This window comes from Geotrypetes seraphini, chromosome 4 (assembly GCF_902459505.1).
Source record: "Geotrypetes seraphini chromosome 4, aGeoSer1.1, whole genome shotgun sequence".
In the NCBI taxonomy this organism is placed as follows: Eukaryota; Metazoa; Chordata; class Amphibia; order Gymnophiona; family Dermophiidae; genus Geotrypetes; species Geotrypetes seraphini.
This window is the reverse complement of record NC_047087.1, coordinates 279,022,234-279,047,885: the sequence shown is the minus strand read 5'-3', so window position 1 is coordinate 279,047,885 and position 25,652 is coordinate 279,022,234. Positions and strand designations below refer to the sequence as shown.

At 41.4% G+C, this 25,652-nt stretch overlaps 1 protein-coding gene across 5 annotated transcripts in view; it reads right to left on the bottom strand.

Annotated features, from left to right (window-relative positions):
- DNMBP (dynamin binding protein) overlaps positions 1-25,652 on the bottom strand; it is a 195,394-nt gene that overhangs the window by 125,608 nt on the left and 44,134 nt on the right. For all 5 annotated transcript variants that reach the window (XM_033941301.1, XM_033941298.1, XM_033941300.1 and 2 more), the window contains exons 2-4: positions 9,640-9,796; positions 5,480-5,602; positions 706-2,763 (exon numbers count right to left, since the gene is read on the bottom strand). In XM_033941301.1, the coding sequence (XP_033797192.1) occupies positions 706-2,763; positions 5,480-5,602; positions 9,640-9,784 (2,326 nt within the window). In that variant the 5' untranslated portion in view covers positions 9,785-9,796. The remainder of the gene's footprint in view (positions 1-705; positions 2,764-5,479; positions 5,603-9,639; positions 9,797-25,652) is intronic.

Here is a 25,652-nt window from a genome sequence, read left to right as displayed (position 1 = left end):
CAAGAGATTTATTTTAACATTCCTCTTAACAGATGCAACAGCTCCAGACTGCTTTAACAGGGAAATAGTTGGGGAGTCCAGACTATAGAGCAGGGCCTAGGAGAAGAAGTTTAATCCCAGGCCCAGAGTAAAATAGGTCCCAGGAGGACAATGGTCTCAAGTAGGGTTACCATATGGCTCCAGAAAAATAATAGATTGAAACAACCAGGTTTTACTTCCATTGCTTTCAATCTGTCCAGTTAGGTACCGAACATCCATGCCTAGCTGGCTATTTCCCACTGTATATGCATGGTTAAGCACCAATATACTATTTAACTAGCCAGCCGTTCCTGGCTGGTTAAATAGTTTTGAATATCAAGGGGATTTCTTTTTGTGTTCTGAACCTGGACTCAGCTAGCCTGTTGTCTCAAGGGCTTCACTGCTCCCATTGACAGCACCTGTTATCCAAATCCTACTTTTGAAAAATACACAGATTTGAATTAAGTACCTTGGAAATGAGAAAATATTTATTAATAATTTGAATATCAGCTCCAGACCCTAAAAGCAACCAAACAGAAAAAAGAAAAAAATATATCAACGTGCAAACATGATAATAAAAACAGCTTCTTGTTATGCTCTCAAGCAACTAATTAAACAATTTTACAGACCAGTTACTAAAAATTAAAATTTGCCACCAAAATCCTCTTACTGTTAGTTTTCTCTTACCTCTCAGCTGCTGAAGCTCCATGTTGATGCTTTCAATGCTACAGTCACAGAACTGTAAATTCTCCAGGGTCTCTGCTCTTGATACCTCATCCTGTGATTCTTCAAGCATTAAGTTCAGCTCCTCTCGGGTCTTGAAGTAAACCTCCAGGTCTCGTTCCACCTCTTCTATTCTTAAGAATAAATAGGGCCACTGAGGCATTTCATCTTTATGCTGGGTCACAAGTTCTCCTGTAGTGGCCTGAGCTTCCTCATCCAAAGGTCCCTGAATAGGAGAGTGCCTATGTGAAGAGGCCAGCTTTGGCTGAGGTTTTGAAGATGTGCTCCTCCTCCTTTGGTGAGGAGGGAGTGGAGCTGGCCTAGAAGGACGAACTGTAAAAGTCATATTCTGAACAGATGTAGATTTTTGACTACCACTATCAGACAAACGTACAGGAGTGTTTGCTCTAGCACTGGGTCTAGGAGGTGGCGGCCTCAAAATTTTTTTTCTTTCTGGTAATTCCTGATACATGGTATACAGAGGGGATCCTCGAACAATATCCATTTCAGAGCTATAGTCAAGGATAGAAAAATGTCTTGAAATTTTCTTGCTCTGTTCCACCTTTGGACTGGAGATACTCTGCTCAAATTGAACAAGCTGCTCAGACAGCTTGGAATCAAGATCAATGACAGAATAGTCATGAATCTCCATATACAATTTATCTGCTGACCCATCTGATCCAGATGTCCTTTTGCCAGGCCATGTACCTAGACCTTCATGTGAGCCACTTAAGCTCGAAGAACGCACTTTTGATTTCTTTTGATCTTCTGCCCAATTGGCCAGGTCCTGGCAGAAGAATATCCCCTTGCTGGTCTGATGATCTCCAGATTCCTCCAACAAAGTGTCATGATTCTCCTTAGTTTTCACTGTAGAAGATGATGGCTTCAATGACCATGGCTTCAGTACACCATTAGCACCATTTCTGCCTTTTCCTTCTATTGAAGGAAAAACATCAAGCTGTTCTATACTATCAGAAGAAACAGATTGTACTGTTCTTAGGTCTGGCTGTATTTCTTTAGAATTACAGTATCCTTTACTTTGCTTTGGTCGTGGAGGTAGCTGAGGTCGTGGTAAAATACCATTTATTGTCTCTGCATGTTCATTCTTCAAGAAATAAGATGTGTCTTTGGAAAAAGAGATGATATGTTCAGTTTCTAGGCTTATCAATTGTCTTTGTGAGTTATCCAAGTCCCAGGAAACAGGTTTGCCATTTATTTCTCCAGTATGTAATGCATCATGTGACCAGTTTTGTGGACTCTTGAGAGTATTAGTCTGTAAAGAAGAGCCCTTCATTGAATTAGATAGGTCTTTCTGGATATTTGTCTTTAACCGTAGCTCTGCAGTTGTCTTCTCCATACTTGGAACAGAACTCTCCAGTTTCACAAATCTATAAGGAAATATTCCTTTTTTACCATGAAGTTTTCCTTCCAGCCAACCATCTTCCAAGGTGCTGATAATTTGTATCCTATCTCCAACATCAAAATCAAGTTCTGTTGGCTCAAGGGCCTCAAACTTGTAGATAGCAACTCCATATGTTCTTGATGGATCTTCTTCTCTGTCCTGTTCTTCCCTTTTTAACTCTTCTTTCTCTCCTTCAGTGAGAAAAATAGGCACATTGGTCATACTGGTACCATAATTATCAAAATTTTCAGGTTCCATTGTGCAATCTGTCACTCTCATAGGGGTCAAAAGTTCCACAAAGCCTTCAGGAAAAATGCCCCTTTTACCATGTAACTCTCCTTCAAACCATCCAGGTTCTGGAACCCTAATAATAGTGATAATATCCCCCTCCCTGAAGTTCAACTCTTCTTCCAGCTGCGCAGAGAGTCCCATCAATGCTCTAGCCTGACCCAGGGCATAGTTGGGAAGCTCCAAGATCATGTTCTGAGAAAGATGACGACTCCTGGATGACAAACAGAATTCCCGAACACATGAGGTGGGGAAAAACCCTTTTGATCCCCAGCAACTTCTGCCTTGCAGCCAGCTGGATCCCAGATTCCCTTCCAGGACCACCAGATCTCCTAGATGAAGAGAAAGGAAAAACTAATGAATGCCATCAATTGCATCATTTAATAGGTGCCTCAACCCCTTTTCCCAGCCCTGTGACTTTATGATACATTATACTGAAAGACACCAAAGACAACATTGACCAGAACCAGGGAAAGTCTATCGCCGTTTCTGTACTTTAAAATATTATTTTACTGTGATTATAGCTATTGCTTATTTTTCTCTTTTGTTTTTACCTCTTTGAGAGCAAGTTTCAAATCTTTTCCCCTACTAAAGATTCCATCCCTTCCTACTCTCGCTGCCAAGTAAAAATATCCACCCTGTTCATGGCACTGGTACTTCTAACTGTGCCAAAAAAGAAGCAAATAGACAGGGAGAAAAAGTTTATATAGGTATTTTGAAACCTCAGATGCACTTTCTGCAGGTACCACATCTGTACACATATGCTAGTACACTGGACCTGCTGGTTGGATTTTCCTAATCAAGTTTCCTAATCTGAATTTGAAGAGGGCAAGCTGAAAATCATTTTTTGGATTCTTCATAATCCAACATAAAAATACAGAAGCATATATCAAACTCACGGTAATAAATGTCTGTTTATTCAATCTGCTTTAGTGTGTGCTCCAGGACCTAAAATCTACATTTATGGCTACTTCTTGAACGGGAAAAGGAGAAACAGGGACATCTGCTGGTTAAATGCAGTAAGTGTGCAAGTTTTATTGCTCATCTAAAAACAGTACAGCAGAATTTCTTAGGACAGCCCTATTACTAGAAACACTTTATAATTCTGGCACATAAAGCTCTTTTAAGATACACTTTTCCAAGTTCAAATTTTTACTATATTTAACAGGGTAGCAACATAATTTATTCTGTCTTACACATAGTTTATTCTGTCTTTCACTGAAACAATGTCAAGAAAGCCCCCAAAGTAACCCGCTCTACTTTGTAACTCTCCTGGAAATGTCCAGATAACCTCTTGTGTAATCCGCCTTGAACCACAAGGTAATGGCGGAATAAAAATCACTAATGTAATGTAATGCAGCCTTCCAAATCTACTGAGCTTCACCAGCAGCTATGTTTCCTGGTTGATCATATAACATTTGATAAAATGTCTGTCCTTGACCAGTTGCTTGAGCATCAGTGCTATGTGCTTCCATGTGAAAAGTCCAAATCTCAGCTCTAGAGGTTAACTGAATTTCAGTTTTGGATTCGAAACCAAAAACTAACCAAAATCCATTTTTGGGCCGCCTTGATTTTGGATGAAAATTACATCTTTTTTCCCCGTTTGATCCCATAGCTCCCACAACCTCCCTCTCCACACTTCCCTTCCCCCCAGACAGGGGAAGTTGCCCCTTCCCTCCATAGGCAGGAAGCAGTAGCAAAGGAAAAGCTTCCGGGCCACCGAAGGCAGCGTATTTACTTCACTCACACAGTCGATGATTCAAAAAGTACGAGAAGCACTGCTGGGAACGACAATGGTAAGCAAGCACCAGATTGCCAGTGTGTGTGTGGGTGGGGTATAATAGACAGATGCTGGACTGCAGGGATGGGGATGAAAGGGAAATAAAGATGTCAGACCATAGAAAAAGGGAGAAAAGAAGAAAGAGATGCCAGACAAGGGGATGAAAGGGAAGGAGGGAAGAAAGATACCAGACCACAGAAAGGGGAGAAAGGAAGGAACGCGATGTCACACCAATGGATGGGGAAGGGGGAGGGAAAGAGAGAGAGAGATGCCAGACCAGGGAAGGAAGGGAGAGAGAGAGGGAACGAAAGATGCCCGACCACAAACGGGGGAGGGAAGGAGGGGTGGCAGACTGTGGGAAGGAGAGGAGAAAGATCCCAGACCATAGGAAAGGAAAAGGGTGGACGACAGAAATTGACTATGGGAGAGGGAGAGGGAGAAGATGGTACACAGGAATGGAGGGTAAGGGGAGAGAGGGAGGAGATGGTGCACAGAGGTGGAGAAAGATCCCAGACTATAGGAAAGGAAAAGGAAGGAAGACAGATGTTGACTATGGGAGAGGGAAATAGAGGGAGAAGATGGTACACAGGAATGAAGGGTAAGGGGAGAGAGGAAGGAGATGGTGCACAGGGGTGGGGAAAGATCCCAGACCACAGGAAAGGAAAAGGGGGGAAGACAGATGTGACAATGGGAGAGGGAAAGAGAGAGAGAAGATGGTACACAGGGATGGAGGGTAAGGGGAGAGAGGGAAGAGATGGTGTACAGGGGTGGGGAAGGGAATAGAGATGAAAGAAATGTTGTGTATGGATATATGGGAATAGAGGAGAAGAAAGAGGGAGGAGATGGCATACATGGATGAAGGGGAAGGGCAGAGAGAGGGAGGAGATAGTATATATGGATAGAAGGAGATAGTACATATCATAGACATGATTGTCGTGAAGCATTATTGATATCATGGCTCTAAGTAAGAAGATATTCGCCAGCTCTCCTTCAGTCCTTTTAGACCCAAAACGGTTCTCGTTTAAAAATTAGCAAAGACCACTGTTTTAGGGAGTGAAAAACTTTTGTGCATGAAAGAGGAGCGCAACTTAGGTGTGATAATATATGATGATATTAAAATGGCCTAACAGGTTAAAGAAGCAATGTCAAAAGCTAGAAGGATGCTTGGGTGCTTAGGGAAAGGAATGACCAGTAGGAAAAGGAGGTATTGATGCCCCTGTATAAGACTCTGGTGAGACCTCATTTATAACATGAAAACAGACACTTACCTCGTTGGAGGGACAGTCCTCCAGGCTCGTAGGTTGTGAAATCACTGATGCAAGCAAAGAGCTTTTCCCCATGCTTCAGACTAGGAATTGTCAATTGCTCTATAAAACTGCTTGGAAACTGCCCTGAACAGAAAGAAAGCAGAAGTGATAGTCAGTATACAGAACTCATTTGGGCCATCACTGACAGACTCAAACACAGGGTTTATGATCTTATAATGAATAATGGGCTTTGAGGAAGGGTGGGGGGAGGGTTGCATTTATATTTATAGGATACAATGATAAGATGTTCAAGTGGTCTAATTAATAGTGTTTATTATGAATTTTTGTACACTTGATGAAAGTTTAAAAATGAATAAAGAATTAAAAATAAAAATAAAAATTTATTCTTATATACCGCCATATCGAAAAAGTTCTAGGCGGTTCACAACAAGGTGAGCTAATACATGGGATACAGATAAAATACAAATTAGAATAATGGACTTAAAATCAGATAAAGACAGAAAGCATTTACAATATAATGCAGAAAATACCGGCATGGCAGGGAAAGAAGTAATACATAGAACAGATAAAATACATTAAGTTGAATATAAGGAACTTGATTGAAAAAAATGAAGCTGAATGCATTAAGAACAACTGATTCTACCTGCTGCTATAGATATGGTGAACATTATGATTGGCGAATCTGCGGGGAAAGTACTTTCAAATGTACCTTTATCTAATAATACTCTCAATTGGAGAATTCAACATATGTCAGAAGACCTTAATGACCAACTGATTGAAAAACTTAAAAGAACGGGAATTTGGCTTGCAGTTGGATGAGACCACGGATAATAAGGATGCACATTTGATTTATTATGTATGTTTTGTACATGGAAATGCCATTGTGGAAGAACTTTTTTTTTGTAAAAAAAAATAACTGCAAGTGCAAAGGCTCAGGCCTTGTTTCAAATCTTAAATATATTTATGACTGAAAATAATTTAGAGTGGACAAAGTGTATTGAGGTCTGTATGGATGGTAGTTGTTCGATGTCAGGCCATTATGGAGGCCTGAGCCTCGATATCCGACTTCTCCAGGAAATTAGATAAGTCCAGACTATCAGCAGATAAATTCTGCTGGTTAGGACTTTGAGACTTAATTCGTCTAGGTAAATAATATATTTTAGAGAGAGGTGGATATGAGGCCTCTGCTACCTTCAGAATTTCATTCAAATATCTTTTAAACATAGCTAACGCAGTTGTCAAAAATATTTTTGGGAAGTTAATAATCTGAAGATTACACCTCCTAATGGAGTTTTCCACCATTTCTTGTTTAAAGTGCAAACTTTCACTATCTTTAACCCAAATCGAAGCTTGTGTTTCCAGAGTCTTTATCCTGGTTTCAACGTCATTCTATTTATTTTACAAACATAATACTTTAGTCTTAAGTTCCAGATTTTCTGAGAGCACTGTAGCACACCTTGAGGAGTTGCTCCATTTGATTTCCCAACGAGATTTGTAAACTAGAAATTGCCTCCCAAAGTGACTCCATATTGAAGGCCTTAGGCCTCTGTAAAGGGGCAAACTCAGTTTTGGGGCCCGCAATAGAAACCACAGTACCTTTTGCCGCAGTAGTGATTGCTGAAATCTCATGGGCTTGTTCCGATCTCACCGCCGATTGTAAGGATGATAAAAAAAAGACTCCTCTTGCCTCCGTTCAGGGACGACAAAGAACGTCCCGGGCCGGTCCAGCCGACAACAGCTCCTCCAATGCCACAAGACAAATCGGCGGGCTCCGCTCCTCTATCCGAGTGGCACCCTCAAAAGAGAATTCATGCACCTCAGTTTGCGCGCTATCTCTAGCCGAAGTAGAACCCTCTGGTTTCTGTGTTCGGGAGCCCCATTCCACAAAGAGATACATTGGTCCTGTTGATACAGCAACAGGCTCCTCTGGGAACACCTGGATTTTCGATTTTCTCTTCACTATTTAGGCAAACATGAAAATTTCAAATAGACTGCGATGGCGCCTCCATGCAGACATCAAGCCGCCATCTTAGGAAGCTCTGCCCCACCAGTTTTTCTGAGTTTTGGTAGTCCCCAAGCTCGGTGCCACATCTGGAGGCTCTCTTCACATGTGAAGATGTCGATGCAATGACATCATGCACGTGACATCGCGTTGATATCTGTGCAAGCGGAGAGGCCCTCCAGACGTGGTCCCAAACTTGGGGAAGGAGACTAAAGGTGTGTGGGGGGGGGGAGATGGCAGGGCTGAGGGTGGAACGGGGCTGGGCTGGGCTTTAAGCAGAACAGCGTGGGGCCAGGTGTCTATTTTTTAAGAGGAAATCTGACAGCCTTAATATAAGCAGCTTCTGTGCTGCCTCAATGTGAAGTGTTCAAGCACTCTTACACACTTTTTATTGGGGGGTGGTCCTCCAATTTGGCTCATTTTTAACCTCATTGTGTCTCCCTTAGTACGGGTAACGTCCTGTTGGACTGGAAGACGGCTAACGTCATTCCACTCCACAAGAAAGGCTCCAAGATGGAGACGGCAAACTACAGACCGGTGAGTCTCACATCAATAGTGTGCAAACTAATGGAAACTCTAAAATCAAACGCCAATTGGACACGATCCTGAACTAGGAGAATCTACAGGACCCCCGTCAACATGGATTTACTAAGGGGAGATCCTGCCAATCCAACCTGATAAGCTTCTTTGACTGGGTGACGAGGAAGCTGGATGTTGGGGAGTCCCTGGACATCGTATACCTGGACTTCAGTAAAGCATTAGATAGCGTACCACACCGCAGGTTGCTGAGCAAGATGAGTTCAATAGGATTAGGCAACACATTGACGAATTGGGTTGGGAACTGGCTTGGAGGTAGGCTTCAGAGGGTGGTGATGAACGGCACCCACTCCGAAACGACGGAGGTGATCAGTGGAGTGCCGCAGGGCTCAGTCCTGGGCCCGATTCTATTCAACATCTTTATAAGAGACTTGACTGAAGGGCTGCGAGGCAAAATAACATTATTCGCCGATGACGCCAAACTAAGCAACGTAGTGGGCAAAAGCACAACAGACATAAATTCAATGCCCGACAACATGACTCACGACCTACTCCTACTGGAACACTGGTCTAGGTCCTGGCAACTCAGCTTCAATGCCAAAAAATGCAAAGTCATGCACCTGGGCAGCCAAAATCCATGCAAGACTTACACCCTTAATAGTGAGATCCTGACAAGAACTGAAGCAGAACAGTGAGAACATGAAGACTGCCAATCAAGTGGAGCAAGCTTCATCCAAGGCAAGGCAAATCATAGGTTGAATACGCAGGAGTTTTGTCAGCCGTAAGCCTGAAGTCATTATGCCATTGTATAGATCCATGGTGAGACCCCACCTGGAGTACTGTGTGCAATTCTGGAGGCCCCATTACCGTAAGGATGTGCTGAGACTTGAGTCAGTCCAGAGAATGGCCACCCGGATGGTCTCGGGACTCAAGGAACTCCCGTACGAGGAACGGCTGGATAAATTGCAGCTGTACTCACTCGAGGAACGCAGAGAGAGGGGTGACATGATTGAGACATTCAAGTATCTAACGGGCCGCATCGAGGTGGAAGAAGATATCTTCTTTTTCAAGGGTCCCGCGGCAACAAGGGGGCATCCGTGGAAAATCAGGGGCAGAAAACTGCACGGGGACACTAGGAAGTTCTTTTTCACTGAAAGGGTGGTTGATCGCTGGAATAGTCTTCCACTAGAGATTGTCGAGGCCAGCAGCGTGCCTGATTTTAAGGCCAAATGGGATAGACACATGGGATCTATTCACAGAGAAAGGTAGAGGGTGGGTCATTGAGGTGGGTAGACTAGATGGGCCATGGCCCTTATCTGCCATCTGTTTCTATGTTTCTAAGTTTCTTACTGGGTCTTCCTTCATGCCAAGTTTCATCCCATTTCATTAAATTTTCAGACACTTAATTTTGCCCCAGACACAGATATTCTTGACCCCCATCTGTATAATTCTTTCCAATGTCTTCTGGGTTGGAAGACCTAAAGGAATAGTTCAATAAACCTAGGAATAAAGCAGGAAGCAGGCACATAGGGAAACATACTGGGAATTCAGCAGAGAAAAGCCAAGATTCTATGAGCAAGGCCTTCTGTCCATGAGTGATGGCATTAATAGGCTTCCTTACCTGTAATACCGTCTTTGTTCCCAAAGAGCCAAAAGTCATCAACTACAGCCTGCACCTCAATGACATCCCCCACAAACAAAGGCAGCTCCTCGGAGACACTGGGACAGAAATCAAAAATTGCTCGTACCACTGAGCCAACCTCCATCACTTGAGACCACTAAACACATAAAAGAGGGAAAAAAATAATCAAAAATGGCACTTCTAGCAGCTGAACACATTGCACTTTAAAAAGACAGGTTTCCGTGTAAGGAACCTTTTGATTTTCCTATTCTACTACTGATGTACCCCTCCAAACCCACAACGCACACATGCCAAGTAATATGTTCCAAGCAATGACCTTTCTCCACTTAGTTACTATGATATTGGGCAGAGCTGTCATTGGAAACTTGCAAGATCTGAAACTTGGGGAACATCCCTTCTAAAAATTGAAGGGAAAATGATGTAAGAGATGTGAGTGGGGAAATAGGGAGAATACTCCATCCAAAAAACTGGCTTTTTCCCTCTTACCTCCTGATCCTTTGACACACAACCCCGTCTTATACCTTAAAGGTACAGAGGATCAAAGACAGAGCTATTTAAGCCACTCATAAATACAAGTTTGGGTCCCACTTCTAGTGTTGGGAGCAGGCATCTTCCTCCCGTTTGTTTTTAATCTAGCCTGATCTTGCTATGATGCAGCTCCACTGTATATATTCCTGGTATCAAACATATTCTGTCTCCCAAAAAACTATTTCCAAAATGTCATATGTATGTGAACAAATTTCAGTGGTAGAATCTGCTTCATTACAGATTCCTATGTGTGGTGTAATTCTGCAAGAAGAATTCTACACACATATATAGGCCACACACATGAATATGTCTTCACAGAATTCTCCTTTTAGTAAACAGACTGTGCCTCTGCTGTACATGCAGTATATGTAATGGATTTCATGTCTATATATATGAGTTATGCGGAATGGACCTGATCCCTGCATTTCTATGGTCTATGATTAGCCTTTATAAGTACTTATGCTGCTCATAGTACTTGAACTTCTTGTAGCTTCCTGCTTCTGGGCATGCTGGAAGAAGTGGCTGCCCCTCCAACCGATCTCTTAGAGAAAAAGCAGGAGGACATGGCAACTGGTTTTTAGGGCTGTCACTTGAATAGTATTCCAGTGCTAGAAGAAGCTTGGCTGCGGTAGCAGGACTCGCCCTTCCTGTAACTTGGGCCCTTGGAGAACGAATGCCTCATTGCAGCATCCACAGCTGCGGGGAGGAGATCTGAGCAAGTGGCACCCCAGTCCAAGGACTGAATATAAAGGGTCTTTGTGTTTGAGACATAACATGATGCTCATGTTTGCACCGGGTCCGTAAGTAAGCTACTCTATAGCGGTGATGGGGTGAGCGTTAATGCACTATAAGTTGAGGATCGGAGTAGATTTACTATACCACATTCACATACAAAAGGATTTGTTCTCTTCCGCTGGGGAAGGCACCACTCATATAAATAAATCGAACTGCAAAAACCAGTGGAGAAGAAAAAAAAGACCTGTGTCACTTTTAGCAACGCTATTGTTATAGCAGGATCACCCTAATCATTGGTCATTAAAAAAAAAAAAAGCAAGAGCGGTTGCTCTCCAACATCCACTGGCCTGGGCTATAGCAGGACCGACCAGCATTCCTCTCCCTGATGTCAATTCTGACGTCAGAGAGGAAGTTCTGGGCCAGCCAATTGCTGCCTGGCTGGTCTGGAACTTCCTCTCTGACGACAGAATTGACATCAAGGAGCGGAATGCTGGTCAGCGTGACGCTTCTGCAGGGAGAGCTTGGGGTGGTGGTGACTTGGGGGCCTGTTCCCCAATGGCGGCGGCAAACCTAGTGGCTTGGGGGAGGGCAGGTAGACAAAGAAAGAAGGGGGTAGGGAGAAAGAAAGAAAAAGTTGGGGGAGAGAATGAGGTCTGGAGGAGAGGAAGCATACAGGGGACTGAAAGAAGGGAAGAAATATTGAATGCACAGTCAGAAGAAAGTGCAACCAGAGATTCAAGAAATCACAAGACAACAAAGGTAAGAAAAATAATTTTATTTTCAATTTAGTGATCAAAATGTGTCCGTTTTGAGAATTTATATCTGCTGTCTATATTTTGCACTATAGCTCCCTTTTACTAAACCACAATAGTGGTTTTTAGCACAGGAGCCTATGAGTGTCGAGAGCAGTGCTAAAAACTGCTATCGCGGTTTAGTAAAAAGGGAAGGGGTATATTTGTCTATTTTTGTATGGTTGTTACTGAGGTGACATTGCATAGTTATCTGCCTTGACCTCTTTGGAAAAAAAACCCCAGAATATGAATGATATAATTAACATTTTATATGCCTTTCATTGTGCTTTGTGGATTTTTAAAAATTTTTTATTGTTGGTAGATCATTTTGACTTGGTCATTTTAAAAGTAGCTCACAAGCCCAAAAAGTGTGGGCTAGTGTATTTGGTCAATTTTTGGGCTTGTGAGCTACTTTTAAAATGACCAAGTCAAAATGATTTACCAACAATAAAATTTTTTTAAAAACCCAGTGTATTTGGTCAATTTTATGATATGCATCTCAAAAGGGGGCATGGTCATGGTGAGAGAGGTATGGGCGAGTCAGGTTATTCCCGGAATTTAAGTGCAAAGTTATAAAATAGAATATTTATGTACCCAACCACCATTAACTGTGCATCAGTGTTTATACCAGATTTCAGCAGGAGCAAATGCTTGCACCAAAACTGTCAGATCCATGCTATGCTAATATTCTGCAAAGGGTACGTTGCAGGGAGTACCCTTCTCAGAATTCTAGTTTATCATAGATTTTCCCATCACCTAGCTATGGGCACCAATTATCACAGTCCACCCATACCCCCATCTCAGAAGTGACTGTGCTTTCGGTATATATGTTCTAAAAGTATTTTAGCAAGCACTTGTATGAAAGGCATTAATACCAAATTCCTTTCTCTGCCTTACACTGTTAACTGGAGATGGCCTAAGAAAGTAAAGCAAACTTCCTGCAGCATTTTACACAAAAGAATATCACCAGCACAGGAAATGTATTCAATGAGAGGAAGGAAATGAGGAAGTCGCCAGATAAATAATTTTCCTTGATCAAACTGATGCCTTCATTCAAAGAATTAACTTAACAGGTACAAAACTTGAACCATAAGGTATTGGCGGAATAGAAATCACTAATGTAATGTAAAACTGTTACTACATTAAAAATGCTAATTATTTAGTTCACAGAACAATCAAAATTTAAAAATCTGCCTTTCTGCTCCAAAGTTTCATTTTATTTCTGAGGAAATTATGTTATTTTAAGCCTAGATCACAGGGTTGGTGCCAGGGCCGTAATCTTCTCAGGAGTCCATACGTTTGGTGATCAATCCATTTTTTAAAATAGAATAATAAACAGCAAAGAAGTATAAAAATAATTTTAAAAAAAGGAGGAAGGCAAACTTGAGGGAACGAAGTTGAGATACGTCTTCTTCACTCCGCAGAAAATGAAAAACTGATAACCTTGCGAGCCAGCGTTGGGCGGAAAGGCACTCGCGCATGCGCGATCCAAGCAGTCTCGAACTTTCTAAAAATCTTAGGGCTCCTTTTACAAAGCTGTGATAGCGGTTTTAGCACATGCACTGGATTTGCGCACGCTAGCCGAAAATCTACCGCCTGCTCAAAAGGAGGCAGTAGCGGCTAGCGCACACGGCAATTTAGCGCATGCTATTCCGCGCATTAAGGCCCAAGCGCGGCTTTGTAAAAGAAGCCCTTAAAGTTGCAATACACTTTTACCACTGTCCGTACTGGGCTCCATGGATGACATCACCCATATGTGAGAATATGCTGCTTGCTTGTCCAAGGATAACTGTAAGTATTCATACTTCTGCAAATCCTAATTTGCAGGAATGGATTGAACACCATACGTATGGACTCCTGAGCAGATGTAATAGAATGATATTTATTCAGCTGGGCATGCTGTAGAAACAACCTCCAGAGCACATGGCCATTATCATTGAAAACTTAGGCCTCAATAGTTATATCTTTTGCAGATGGTATTCAAATTGTCCATTAATTTATTTTTTCATTGATTAGAACCACCTAGATCCCTCCTGTTGGTTAGCCCAACATAGGCTGAAACTGAATCCTTCAACATCCCAAGTGATGTGAGTCTTACACTGGCATCCACTTCTTTCCTCTCAGCCTCATATTGACAGACATGCAATAAGCCTCCTCGATTCCATCACAATTCCTGGATGTAAAATTGAATCTCTTTTAACTTCTGAATCTAAATTTCATCAGTCCTTAATGCAACCTTACTATTTGGATTTATTAACTGCCTTTTCATGAAGAGAAATTCACTCAAAGCAGTTTAGAGTACATTGAATAATAATCAGGTACTCCTTTCCCTATCTGTCCTGGCAGGTTCACAATCTAACTGTGCTATCTGGGGCAATGGAGGGATTAAAGGGCTGATTATATAAAGAGTGCCTAACTTACCCCCCCTTTTATGAAGCCACGTTAGGCTTTTTTATTGCTGGCCGTGGAGGTATTAGCGCCGACACTCACTATAAACATCAGAGCTAATAAGGCGATATAAAAGTCTAATGTGACTTTGTTAAAAAAGAAAAAGAAAAAAGGGGGGGGTGTAATTGGCAAAATATCCTTAACTGGAGGAAAAATGTAATTGGGCGATCAGTGCCTAACACCTAAGTGGGTGTTTCTATGGGCAGAGCATGACTTAGGCAAAACATTTTGAAAATTAATTCTTTTGAAATTTTGCTATTATCTTCTATTTATCATTTGTAAATCATTCCCTGTTTAATTGCTGTAAACCGAGTCAAGCCTTCTCAGAATGATGACTCGGTATACAAAGTTAAGCTTTAGTTTAGTTTAGGCACTGCTAAGTGCGATTCTCCAAAAACTAAAGACACCTGAAATGTCGGCCTGTAAAATTCTCACCTACATTTCAGGCACCTGGAAATCAGCATACCATGCCACCCCCCGGTTAGAAAAGCAAAAAGAGAATATGAAGAGAGACTGGCAGAGGAAGCAACAAACTTCAAGTCGTTCTTCAGATACGTCAAGGGGAAGCAACCGGCAAGAGAAGAAGTGGGACCATTGGATGATGGAGACAGGAAGGGAGTGGTAAAGGAAGAGAAAGAAATAGCTGACAGGTTAAATGAGTTCTTCACGTCAGTTTTCACGAGGGAAGATATAACCAACATCCCGGAACCTGAAGAGAGCGTAAAAGGAGACCAAGATGTAAAACTGGTCAATTTAGAGGTAAGCCAAGAAGATGTACTCAAGCAGATAGACAGACTAAAGAGTGACAAATCTCCAGGTCCGGACGGCATTCACCCAAGGGTACTCAAGGAACTAAAAAACGAAATAGCGGAGCCACTTCGACAAATATACAGCCTATCCTTAAAAACCGGAGAGATCCCGAAGGACTGGAAAATAGCAAATGTCACGCCCATCTTCAAGAAGGGCTCAAGGGGAGACCCAGGAAACTACAGGCCAGTGAGCCTGACCTCAGTCCCAGGAAAGATGATGGAGGCACTGATTAAGGACAGCATCTGTGAACACATCGAAAACAATGAGCAGCTAAAACCGAGTCAGCATGGCTTCTGCAAGGGTAGGTCATGCCTCACAAACTTATTGCACTTCTTCGAGGGGGTAAACAGCCAGGTGGATAAAGGGGAATCTATAGACATCATTTACCTTGACTTCCAAAAAGCCTTCGACAAGGTACCACACGAAAGGCTGCTTAAGAAGATATGGAACCACGGGGTACAAGGGGTGATCCACCGATGGATCAAAAACTGGCTGGCGAACAGGGAACAGAGGGTTGGCGTAAAGGGCCAGTACTCAGACTGGAAAGGGGTCACGAGCGGAGTTCCGCAGGGGTCGGTGCTGGGACCGCTCCTGTTCAATATCTACATAAACGACCTAGAGGCGGGAACCAAGTGTGAGGTTATTAAATTTGCAGATGACACCAAACTATACAGCAGGGCTCAAACCAGGGGAGACTGCGAAAATCTCCAAAAGGATCTAACGCAGCTGGAAAAGTGGGCCGAAAAATGGCAAATGAGCTTCAACATAGGGAAATGCAAGGTCATGCACGTGGGGAAAAAGAACCCGATGTTCACATACAGAATGGGGGGAACACCGCTAGGGGTCAGTAACCTGGAGAGAGACCTGGGAGTGATGGTAGACGCAACACTGAAGGCATCAGCGCAGTGTGCTACAGCCTCAAAGAAAGCTAACAGAATGTTGGGTATCATTAAGAAGGGTATTACGACCAGGACGAAGGAAGTCATCATGCCGCTGTATCGTGCAATGGTGCGGCCGCATCTGGAGTACTGTGTCCAGTACTGGTCGCCGTACCTCAAGAAGGACATGGCAGTACTTGAGGGAGTACAGAGAAGAGCAACTAAACTGATAAAGGGAATGGAAAATCTCCCATATACCGACAGGTTGAAGCAGTTGGGACTTTTCTCACTGGAAAAGCGGAGACTTAGAGGAGACATGATAGAAACCTTCAAGATCCTCAAGGGCATAGAAAAAGTAGACAGGGACAGATTTTTCAAATTAAGGACCACCACAAGTACAAGGGGGCACTCGGAGAAATTGAAAGGGGACAGGTTTAGAACAAACGCTAGGAAGTTCTTTTTCACTCAGAGGGTGGTGGATACATGGAACGTGCTTCCAGAGGCTGTTGTAGAAAAGAAAACATTAAATGGTTTCAAAGAAAGTTTGGATAGATTCCTAGAAGAAAAAGGGATTGAAGGGTATAGATAGGTATAGACCACTACTCAGGCAATGGGCCTGATGGGCCGCCGCGGGAGCGGACCGCTGGGCAGGATGGACCTATGGTCTGCCTCAGCGGAGGCAACTTCTTATGTTCTTATGTTCTTATGTCCTCATTAAACACAATCAGATCTACTGCATTATTTATTTATTTACACATTTATATTCCGCATATCTGAACTCTTTGCAGGTTACAACATTGCACTAAAAAAAAACAAACCCCAATACAATTACTCAATAACACAGCATAAACACACAACATAAGTCATTTAACTTATAACATTTATCAGCAAACTCATAAAATCAAATCAAATATAAATTAAATCACTCCCAAATCCTAGAAAGCCTTCTCATTTTGGTCCACACAACTGAAGTCCTTTTCTGCAGAGTTGAAAGTAGGGTTACCATATGGGTTTTCAATGGAAGTAAAACCTCGATGTCTCAATCCATCCTCCGTTTTCTGGAGCCATATGGTAACCCTAGTTGAAAGAGATACGAAGTTGTGATGGATGATTTATGGAAGATTGCATTCCTCCCCCCCCCCCCTTTTTTTTTTTTACAATTTGTTGGGTCTCCATTTTGATAAAAGGTGGTATATCAAGACAGCCAACAAACTAAAAAAGTATATTTCTCCCTCCACACCTCACTTAAGAAGCCTTGCAATCTTCTTGTCCGAGAAAAACAAAGTATTTAAAGTAGGGTCTTACAAGTGACTTATGATAACTATCTTTGTGTTCCAAGCATACTATTAGTTTTCTCTTTTGCATCATTACACCGATTGTAATGGGAAGCTTCTGGTCATCTGAGATGTTTGTTCCTAGGGACCCTTTCCTGTTTGGCAGTAGCCAAGAAATAATGTGAATTTTGCCTCTGTCTACTGAAGCAATAGTAGGTTAATTTATTTTCATTAGAGCTATTCCAGCTTGTGCACAGTCTTCTAATTGCCATTACTCTAGGATCAAGGAACTTTTACTAGTCACAGTTCCCCTCCCCCATTTAATAAATCTGATACAAGTTATAGTCTTTTTATATCAGTATTACTGGGTTTCCTTTTAAGGCATATAAAGCTCTTAATTTTTAACTAATCTTAGGATTCAGTAATATAATATTTACAGCTTCCAAATATAGGAAAAGATAAGTTTAACTTGTTTGAAATTTTGTGACATAAAAGATTTACATTTTCCAGCCTGTTATTTCTATGCTTTCTAAATTTGGCCAGGTTTGCTACCAGCTGTTTTTTCTTTCACTGCAGTCTCTAGTTTGAATATACAATTGTTCCATTTAAAGCCTTCAGAAGACTCTAAATTATAGACTCAAAAGGATTTGTATTCTTAAAATGTAACTTCATGGGTTCTTCCCTGACATCAAAGATGTATCACAAACTCTGTAATGAGAATCTAAAAACTATACATTCAGCATCTGTACCTATAATGCCCTGTAAAAATCTTCATATTCTTGTACATCTTTCACATTTTACTTTATAAAAATTACAGTTCATAAAGCATTAAAGGAAGAGTTTGTTTTATCAACCTATATAACAGTGGTCTCAAACTCGTGGCCCACCAGGTCCTATTTTGAGGCCCTCGGTATGTTTATCATAATCACAAAAGTAAAATAAAACAGTTTCTTGATCATATGTCTCTTTAGCTATAAATCACAATATTATTATTAAGACTTAGCCAAAAGGAAAGATTTATAAACTATAAAGAGTTTTTTACTTCATGCAAAATTGTCATTTCTTTAATAAGACATTAACTATTTTTTCTGAGGCCCTCCAAGTACCTACAAATCCGAAACATGGCCCTGCAAAGGGTTTGAGTTTGAGACCACTGCTATATAATAACACACACTATGCTTATGCAGTAACCAGTATGCTTTACACAGTATGGATTGTGCTTGCTGGATGATGTAACGTGTTTATTTTATGCTATATATATATTGCTTAGTACCGAGACTAGAAAGTTCCACTTTGGTCTCATCAGATCACAAAACTGTCTACCACATTTGTATATGGCCTCTTAACATGTTTCTTTACAAATGCGATATGGCATTTCATACAAATTTTCATCTTAACATTCTCCAATACAGGTTACATTTGTGGACTAATCGTAAAACTGCAGAACAATAAACATTTTCTCCGGTCTCCATCAGAGACCTCTGTAATTATTTTATAATAATAATCTTAGGCCTCACAGTAGCCTTCTTCAGCAGTTTTCTTAACTTACTTTGGGCTAGATTCACTAAGGCCACATATCCAATCCAATCCGATCCGTGGCCAGAGGGCTGATTCACGAAGCATCCTCATGCAAATGAGGGCGATCAGAGTCACGCCCCCAACCGACCGCAGGGATCGCTGATGAGTGATCCCGACGCATGCGCAGACCATCTTCTTTGCCTGTAGATGGTCTGCATGTGCTTACAGAGCTTAACACTTTTTTTAAAAAAAAAACTTTTTTACTTTGCGAGCCCTTGGTTTTATCCCGATTTAAACCCGCGGGTTTAAACCACAGGCTCGCACTGAGGGGAGGGGCAGAGAGCAGGGTGGCAAGAGGCGAGTCGGGGCAAAGAGAAGAGCGTCAAGAGGCGAGTTAGGGCAGAGAGCAGGGTTGTTGTTAAGTGCCATCGACTCGTGTTCGAGTCTTAGCGATGGCACAGTACAAATCCGAAACGTTATGTTTTATTGCTTTGCAAATGAAAGGAGCTGCAAGTGTACCAGGAGAAACACAGGTTTTCAGTCCTACCCGTTGGGGCATTGAATCTCATTCCATGAGCTGGGCCACCCTTGGGATCTCTACGGGAGAAGCAGAATTGGGGCAGAGAGCAGGATTTTTGCACAAGCAACTGGTCCTCAGCAGTCACTTGTTTTTTGATCAGGCAGCCCAGTTGGTGTTCCAGAAATTGTTTTGTGAATCGCGTCCTTCCTACTATGCATGCCACTCCCCCTCATTTGCACGTGTAGATCAGATCGGAGGATGATCGGCACAGAGGTTAGTGAATCGGGTCAGAAGAAAATCGGGTCGGTACACGATCACAAACACGATCAGTGGGCTTAGTGAATCTAGCCCTTTGGAAGGGCAGTCACATCAAGGCAGTTTTGGAGGTGCCAAACTGCTTTCACTTTACAATGATGATCTTGACAGCACTCCAACCTATATTTGGACATGTTAAATTTTTCTTATAATCTTCTTCAATCTAACTTTGAATTACTTTGGCCTGCTCCAATCTAACTTTGAATAACTTTAATAAAGAGCTGATAAAAGAGCTCTGGGCTAAGCATATTTAGACCTTTGCTTCAAATTCACTTTATATAACATAACAACTTGATTCTTCAAGAGGAATTTTAGGCTTGGGGAAGGAGTCAGGCCTTACAATGAAGAAATTCTACACAAAAAATTACAAAGTATACAGACTTTTGCAGAATTTCAAAATATTACGCAAATAATTTTAAAAAAATCTTCCTGTACAAAATTCCTCCAGGAGTAACTTACACCCCCCCCTCCTTTTACCAAGCCACAGTAGAGGTTTCTACCACAACCCAGAGTGCTAAATATTCTGACATTGTGTCTTATAACACAAAAGTTAGGTTGTCTTTAGAGTCTCTGAAACAAGGAAGAAGTGAGTGTACACCATGCCATAAGGTGCCAAATCCCTGCCTTTAACTTAAGAAATCAAAATAGACCTATTCAAACATCCTTTCATAGCTCCACGAAATGTCACATGCAAGCACTGCTTAGTGTTAGGTAACACCTGCAACACCATATAATACCAGATCCCAGCCATTAGGAAATATCGAGTTCATTGACCTCAATACCAAATAATTTTGTGACCTAATAACCCCCCGAAAATTCTACATCCTCTACTTTCTACTGTAAGAAACACAATTATAGTATTCATTTTTCCCCCACTGAAAGCATGAGGTCAGTCAGGCTTGCCTTCAAGAGATGCCATAAGAAAGCAAAACACCAAGGAATGTCACATAAATACATCTATTCATATGTTAATGAAATACTGCCCATTTCTGAATTCCATGTATAGAAAGGATCAAAGCTGTGGAGCCTTTGTAGAACTACTGGTGGGAGTTTTCACTTTCAATCACATTGAGAAATAAACCCCTACTGTCTTCTGAACGCAATGTCTGAAAATTCCTCCTCCATGCAGGATAAGAGCTGGTTTGTATTGTGAAGAGGAAGGTCTAGCTCCGCAGGAAAAGGATAAGGAGAATCCTAAGAGTATTTGTAAGATAACGCCGAAAATCCACTCAACCTGTAATTTCCAACCCCAGGTTTTGGAAATGAGATAGAAAACCCTTTTGAAACTCCTCACTTCTGAGAAAAGATTCCTTTAACCAAGACCCAAAGAAAACAAGATATTAAGTACGAGGGAAGATAAGAGTCATATTGAATTACTTAAGGAGGAAGAGGAGATGGTATGAGAAGAGCAAGTGGACAGGGAGAGTGTTTCAATGAACCTGGCTGAGGAGGATGTGGAGGTAAAAGAAGATATGAAAGTAGAAGAGTGGTGCCAATGTCAATACTTGAGTTATAGGAGGTTGGATTCCGAGTCCCCTGCCTTGTTGATGTGGTACTGAAACGTTTTTCAAACCAAAGTTTTTAGGCTTTCAATGACCTCTTTTGCATGCAGAGATGGAGCTGACAGTGAATGTCCCAATGTTCAGGACCCACACACGGGACACACCAATTATGCAGATCAGAACCTGAAATGATCCGATTAACAGCAAGAACATATTTTCTGGACCCCAGTTAGATTACATAAAATAGATAGTTCTAAGTCTAATAGATGATGGCATTGTCATATTGACATAGGGACTCTGGATCATCTGTTGTATTTTTGTCCATTTATATTAATATTTTGGAAATCCATATGGGGACAAATTAATCTAGTTTTAGATTCAAATATTCCATTAACATATGAGGCTATAATTTGTGGAACAATTTTACATGTTAAACCCACTTTAGATAAGTATAAAAGTCGTCTATTTTTAATTCTTACAGGTATAACCATTCAATTGATTACAAGTAATTGGAAGAATCATGATAGAATAAATTATAATTTCTGGTGGGTGAATGTGTGTATACAAATATGAACGAATTAATGCAGAGTGTAGGGGACTTAGTGGAATATTCAACAAAATTTGGTGCCCATTGACTACATTTGTACAAATATAATACTGTATTTTGTCTTACTTTTTCCTTGGTTTATTTATCTTTACACATCCAGGGAGGGTGGGGGGTTGGGGGGTTGGGAGGAAATATTGATAATGATATTTTAGGTAACTTGGTTTCATATTATATTATTTACTTGGTTCTTATGTAATTACTATATGCAAAATAATGTAATTATTGAATGATAGTTCTGTTATCTATATAGATATTAGTGTTATGACTGAACGCAATAATATACTGTTCTTTTATTTATATAACACAGTTCTTGTTTAAAAATCAATAAAGAATTATAAAAAATAAAAAAAAGAACATATTTCTTAAAGCCACTTGGTACCCTCTTTGACATGGAGGGGAAAATGGCCAACACTAAGTCAAAGGGCTCAATGGCCTGGGGGAGTAACTAGGATGCCATAAAAGGTTGATGCTCCTGGGAAAAAAGGGCTCAGAGTGACCCAAAGGCCCAAAAATGAAAACTGATAAAAATGAACCAAACTTAGGTAAAATACTGGAACATGATAGTAACAAGAAATTATGAGGAAACTACTGAAAAATAAGTAGAGGGAGGCACAAAAAAAGGCAGCAAAAATTTGACGTGCTGAAGAGAAAACTGAAAACACGACTCCTCTGCAGAAAACGAAAAACTGGTGGTCTCATGAGCTGATGGTGGGTGGAAAGGCAATGGCACATGTGTGGTATGAAGCACTGCCTAAAGATTTAAAGTGACAGTGCATTTGGTAGTGTCTGCACTGAGTTCAATGGATGACGTCACCCTCATGTGATGATGTCCTGCTTGTCCTTGGAGAACTCAACATACATGAGAATTGAACATGCACAGGGTGCCAATGTCAGCGGCTCAAAGCACTGACTGCTGAGGTTTTTGACAGGGGTTTGCAACTTTGGCAGTCTGCTGATGTCATCAGCTGGCCAGGTTTGGGAGTCCTCACCAGCTACACTAATGGTGTGCTGCTACTTTGGTGGGCTAGAAGCAAATGGATGGGTGCAGTTCTTCCCAGATCCACCATGGCTATGCCCCTGCAAAGTAGTTTGTAGCTATTTATTTATTAATTCATTTTTTCTATACTGTTCTCCCAGGGGAGCTCAGAACGGTTTACATGAATTTATTCAGGTACTCAAGCATTTTTTCCTGCCTGTCCCGGTGGGCTCACAATCTATCTATTGTACCTGGGGTAATGGGGGGTTAGGTAACTTGCCCAGGGTCACAAGGCGCAGTATGGGTTTGAATCCACAACCTCAGGATGTCGAGGCTGTAGCTTTAACCACTGCGCCACACTCTTCCCCACACTACCCATATAGGTTTTAAAATTTGTACAAGTGACTTGCTCCAAGTCAGAAGTGTCTGTGGGAGAGGTGGAATTTGAACCTCTCTCTGTCTTGTTCTTAGCCTACTGTTATAGCCACATTACCTTCGCTCCTTTTCCCTCCTTCTATTTTCTCCACATCATATATTTTGCCTGGAGTTTCCTTCTGTAAATAATATTTCCAAGAAAGTAGAGGAGCAGCAGAAAGTGGATTCCTTCCATTTCCAAGATAGATTACAAATCATGAAACCTGTGCTTCTTGGGAGTCTAATAACAAGCTACCTGCAGTCTTGCCTACCTCCAGAAAGTGAAATATTTAAACAGTGAAATCAAATGCCCTGGTTTTATCCTGCAGGCTCTGGCACCTGAGTGTTAGTTTCTAGGAAACCATACTTGCCTGAAACAGCACAATGGAATGTTATTCTACACTGTTCTCATAATGATGACCCAGAGCACAATATACTGGATTGTGAAATGATTTTGCTCCCTTGGCTTTGCAGGTCAGCAGTTCTTTATTGTTTTGATACAGAAAACACAGTATATTTTTATTTTCTGCGCCACACACCCACTTCTGTTTAAACTAACTGCAACTGCAACCTGTGGCTAAACAACACTTTTCCCCTGTCTTGTCATTACATTACATTAGTGATTTCTATTCCGCCATTACCTTGCGGTTCAAGGCGGATTACATAAAGGAGTTATCTGGACATTTAAGAATATATAAGGAGTTATCTGGACAGTCATTTTGCTTCCAGTTATAGCCCTCTTTTATTTAGGTAAATACCTCAATCAAAAACTTGCAAACATGAGAGTCAGACTGTTCATAAAGGATTTGTAATTTAGCTCTACCTAAAAAAACTGGCCCACTAACACTAGAGTTTTTCCCAGTAACACTAAAATTGCTGTACAGAGTTCACATGTTTATCCATCCAACAATAAAAGCCTGCCGATATAAAAGATACCTGGACAGAACACTTGCTTTCCAAACAGGTCATCTGGGTAACATTATTATGCACTCCTCATCCTATCTAAGTTTTAGAAAACTAGTAAAAACAAACTTGTACAACAAATTTGTAACCTAAGAACTCTTAAAGCCCTTTCTCTTTATACTCTAACCGATTTGTAACCAAGAATTCTCAAGCCTTCTCAGTACTCTGCTTACATGTATTCGATGACTTTTCATTGTGCCTATCATCGCTGATTGTCCAGCTCTTCTTATTGTAAACCGCCTCAAACTATTACGGCTTTGGCGGTATTTAAGAATAAAATTATTATTATTATGTTCAATGCTTCAGTCATGAGTCCCTTGTAAATATGTGGAAACGCTCTGTTTTGTATAAACCAGTAGCTAGTGGCCTCTATGCTCCTTGTGAAAGGCATTAGTCCCCTTATTTTCTCTCTGTATTTCTGCTTACACCCTATGCCATTAAAATGTTTTAATTGTGTATTGTGTTGACATTGTAATACTTTGTATTATTTGAACATTTTTACTTTTGTTATTGTCTATTGCTTTGGTTAGACTTATTCTTGCTGTACACTGCCTTGAGTGAATTCCTTCAAAAAGGCAATAAATAAATGCTAATTTAAAAAAATTAAAATCAACCAATGAATTTCCAACAGTCCCAGTCCTTCTCAGTCTTTCACGACAATCACATTGCTTTGGGACTTAAATTGACCTTGATCCCTTTTACTCCTTCTCCTCTATGATCTCATGTCCTACACTGACAAATCTCAGGTCTGGTGCAAAAGCATTTGATGCCCTTATCAAGCCTTCAGCAAAATCAGGAACATTTGACATTACCTTTCCTAGAATAATCTGGTAAATGGGCTATTTAAAAACCCCTTTCTGCTGGTATAAAGTACCTCCTGTTGTTTTCTGAGTCTATGTGGTTGTCAGAACTTAGGGGAAGATTCTCAAAACCTACTGTATCTTTAACGATGGTCGCTAAACTGGTTCCAGCCGCTTTAGCGTGGAAGTATTCTACTGGTCAATTCTCAAAAGGGCTCACTGTGGTGTTTTCCGAACTTCCTGACAGACTCCGACTCTGTCCTGGCAGCAAGAGAGTTGCCCACTCCCTTCCGCTGCCACCATCATGTCCCTGACAACCCCCCGCCCCACCCTCCCCTTCTTTGTTTATGAAGGCCGGCCAGAGGGATGCTTACGCTCTCCGGCCAGCAGGCCTGTTTCTTCAAAATGGTGGGCCTTCCTCACCCAATGCATCCTGGGATGCAGCAGGGAGGATCCTAAGCCTATGATTGGCCCAGGTTAGTTAAGGTCCCTCCTATCAAGTTTCAAGTTTCTTTATTTTTGATATACTGTCTATAAAAATACATGTCTAGACGGTGTACATTATAAAAAATTATAGAAAACAATTAAAATGAGTGGGGCCTTAGGCGTCTGGGCCAATCAAAGCCTTAGGCCCCTCTCTGGATGCACAGTGGGCTGTTGGGGGGGGTGTTCCTAGATGGCAGCAGGGGGAAGGAGTTAGCATCCGTCTCACTGCTGGGTGTTGAGTGGGTTGCTTGATGGCTGCTGCGGGAGGGAATGGGCATCCCTACTGCCGATCTTCGATTTGGGGGTCTTTTTTTAATTTGTGGGTGTATTCTGCACATATGCCGATTGCTATCATCAGCAATGCAAATTTAGCGACCTCCATAAACCTCATTTGCATGTGCCTTTTTTAAAGAATAACTCACCTTTT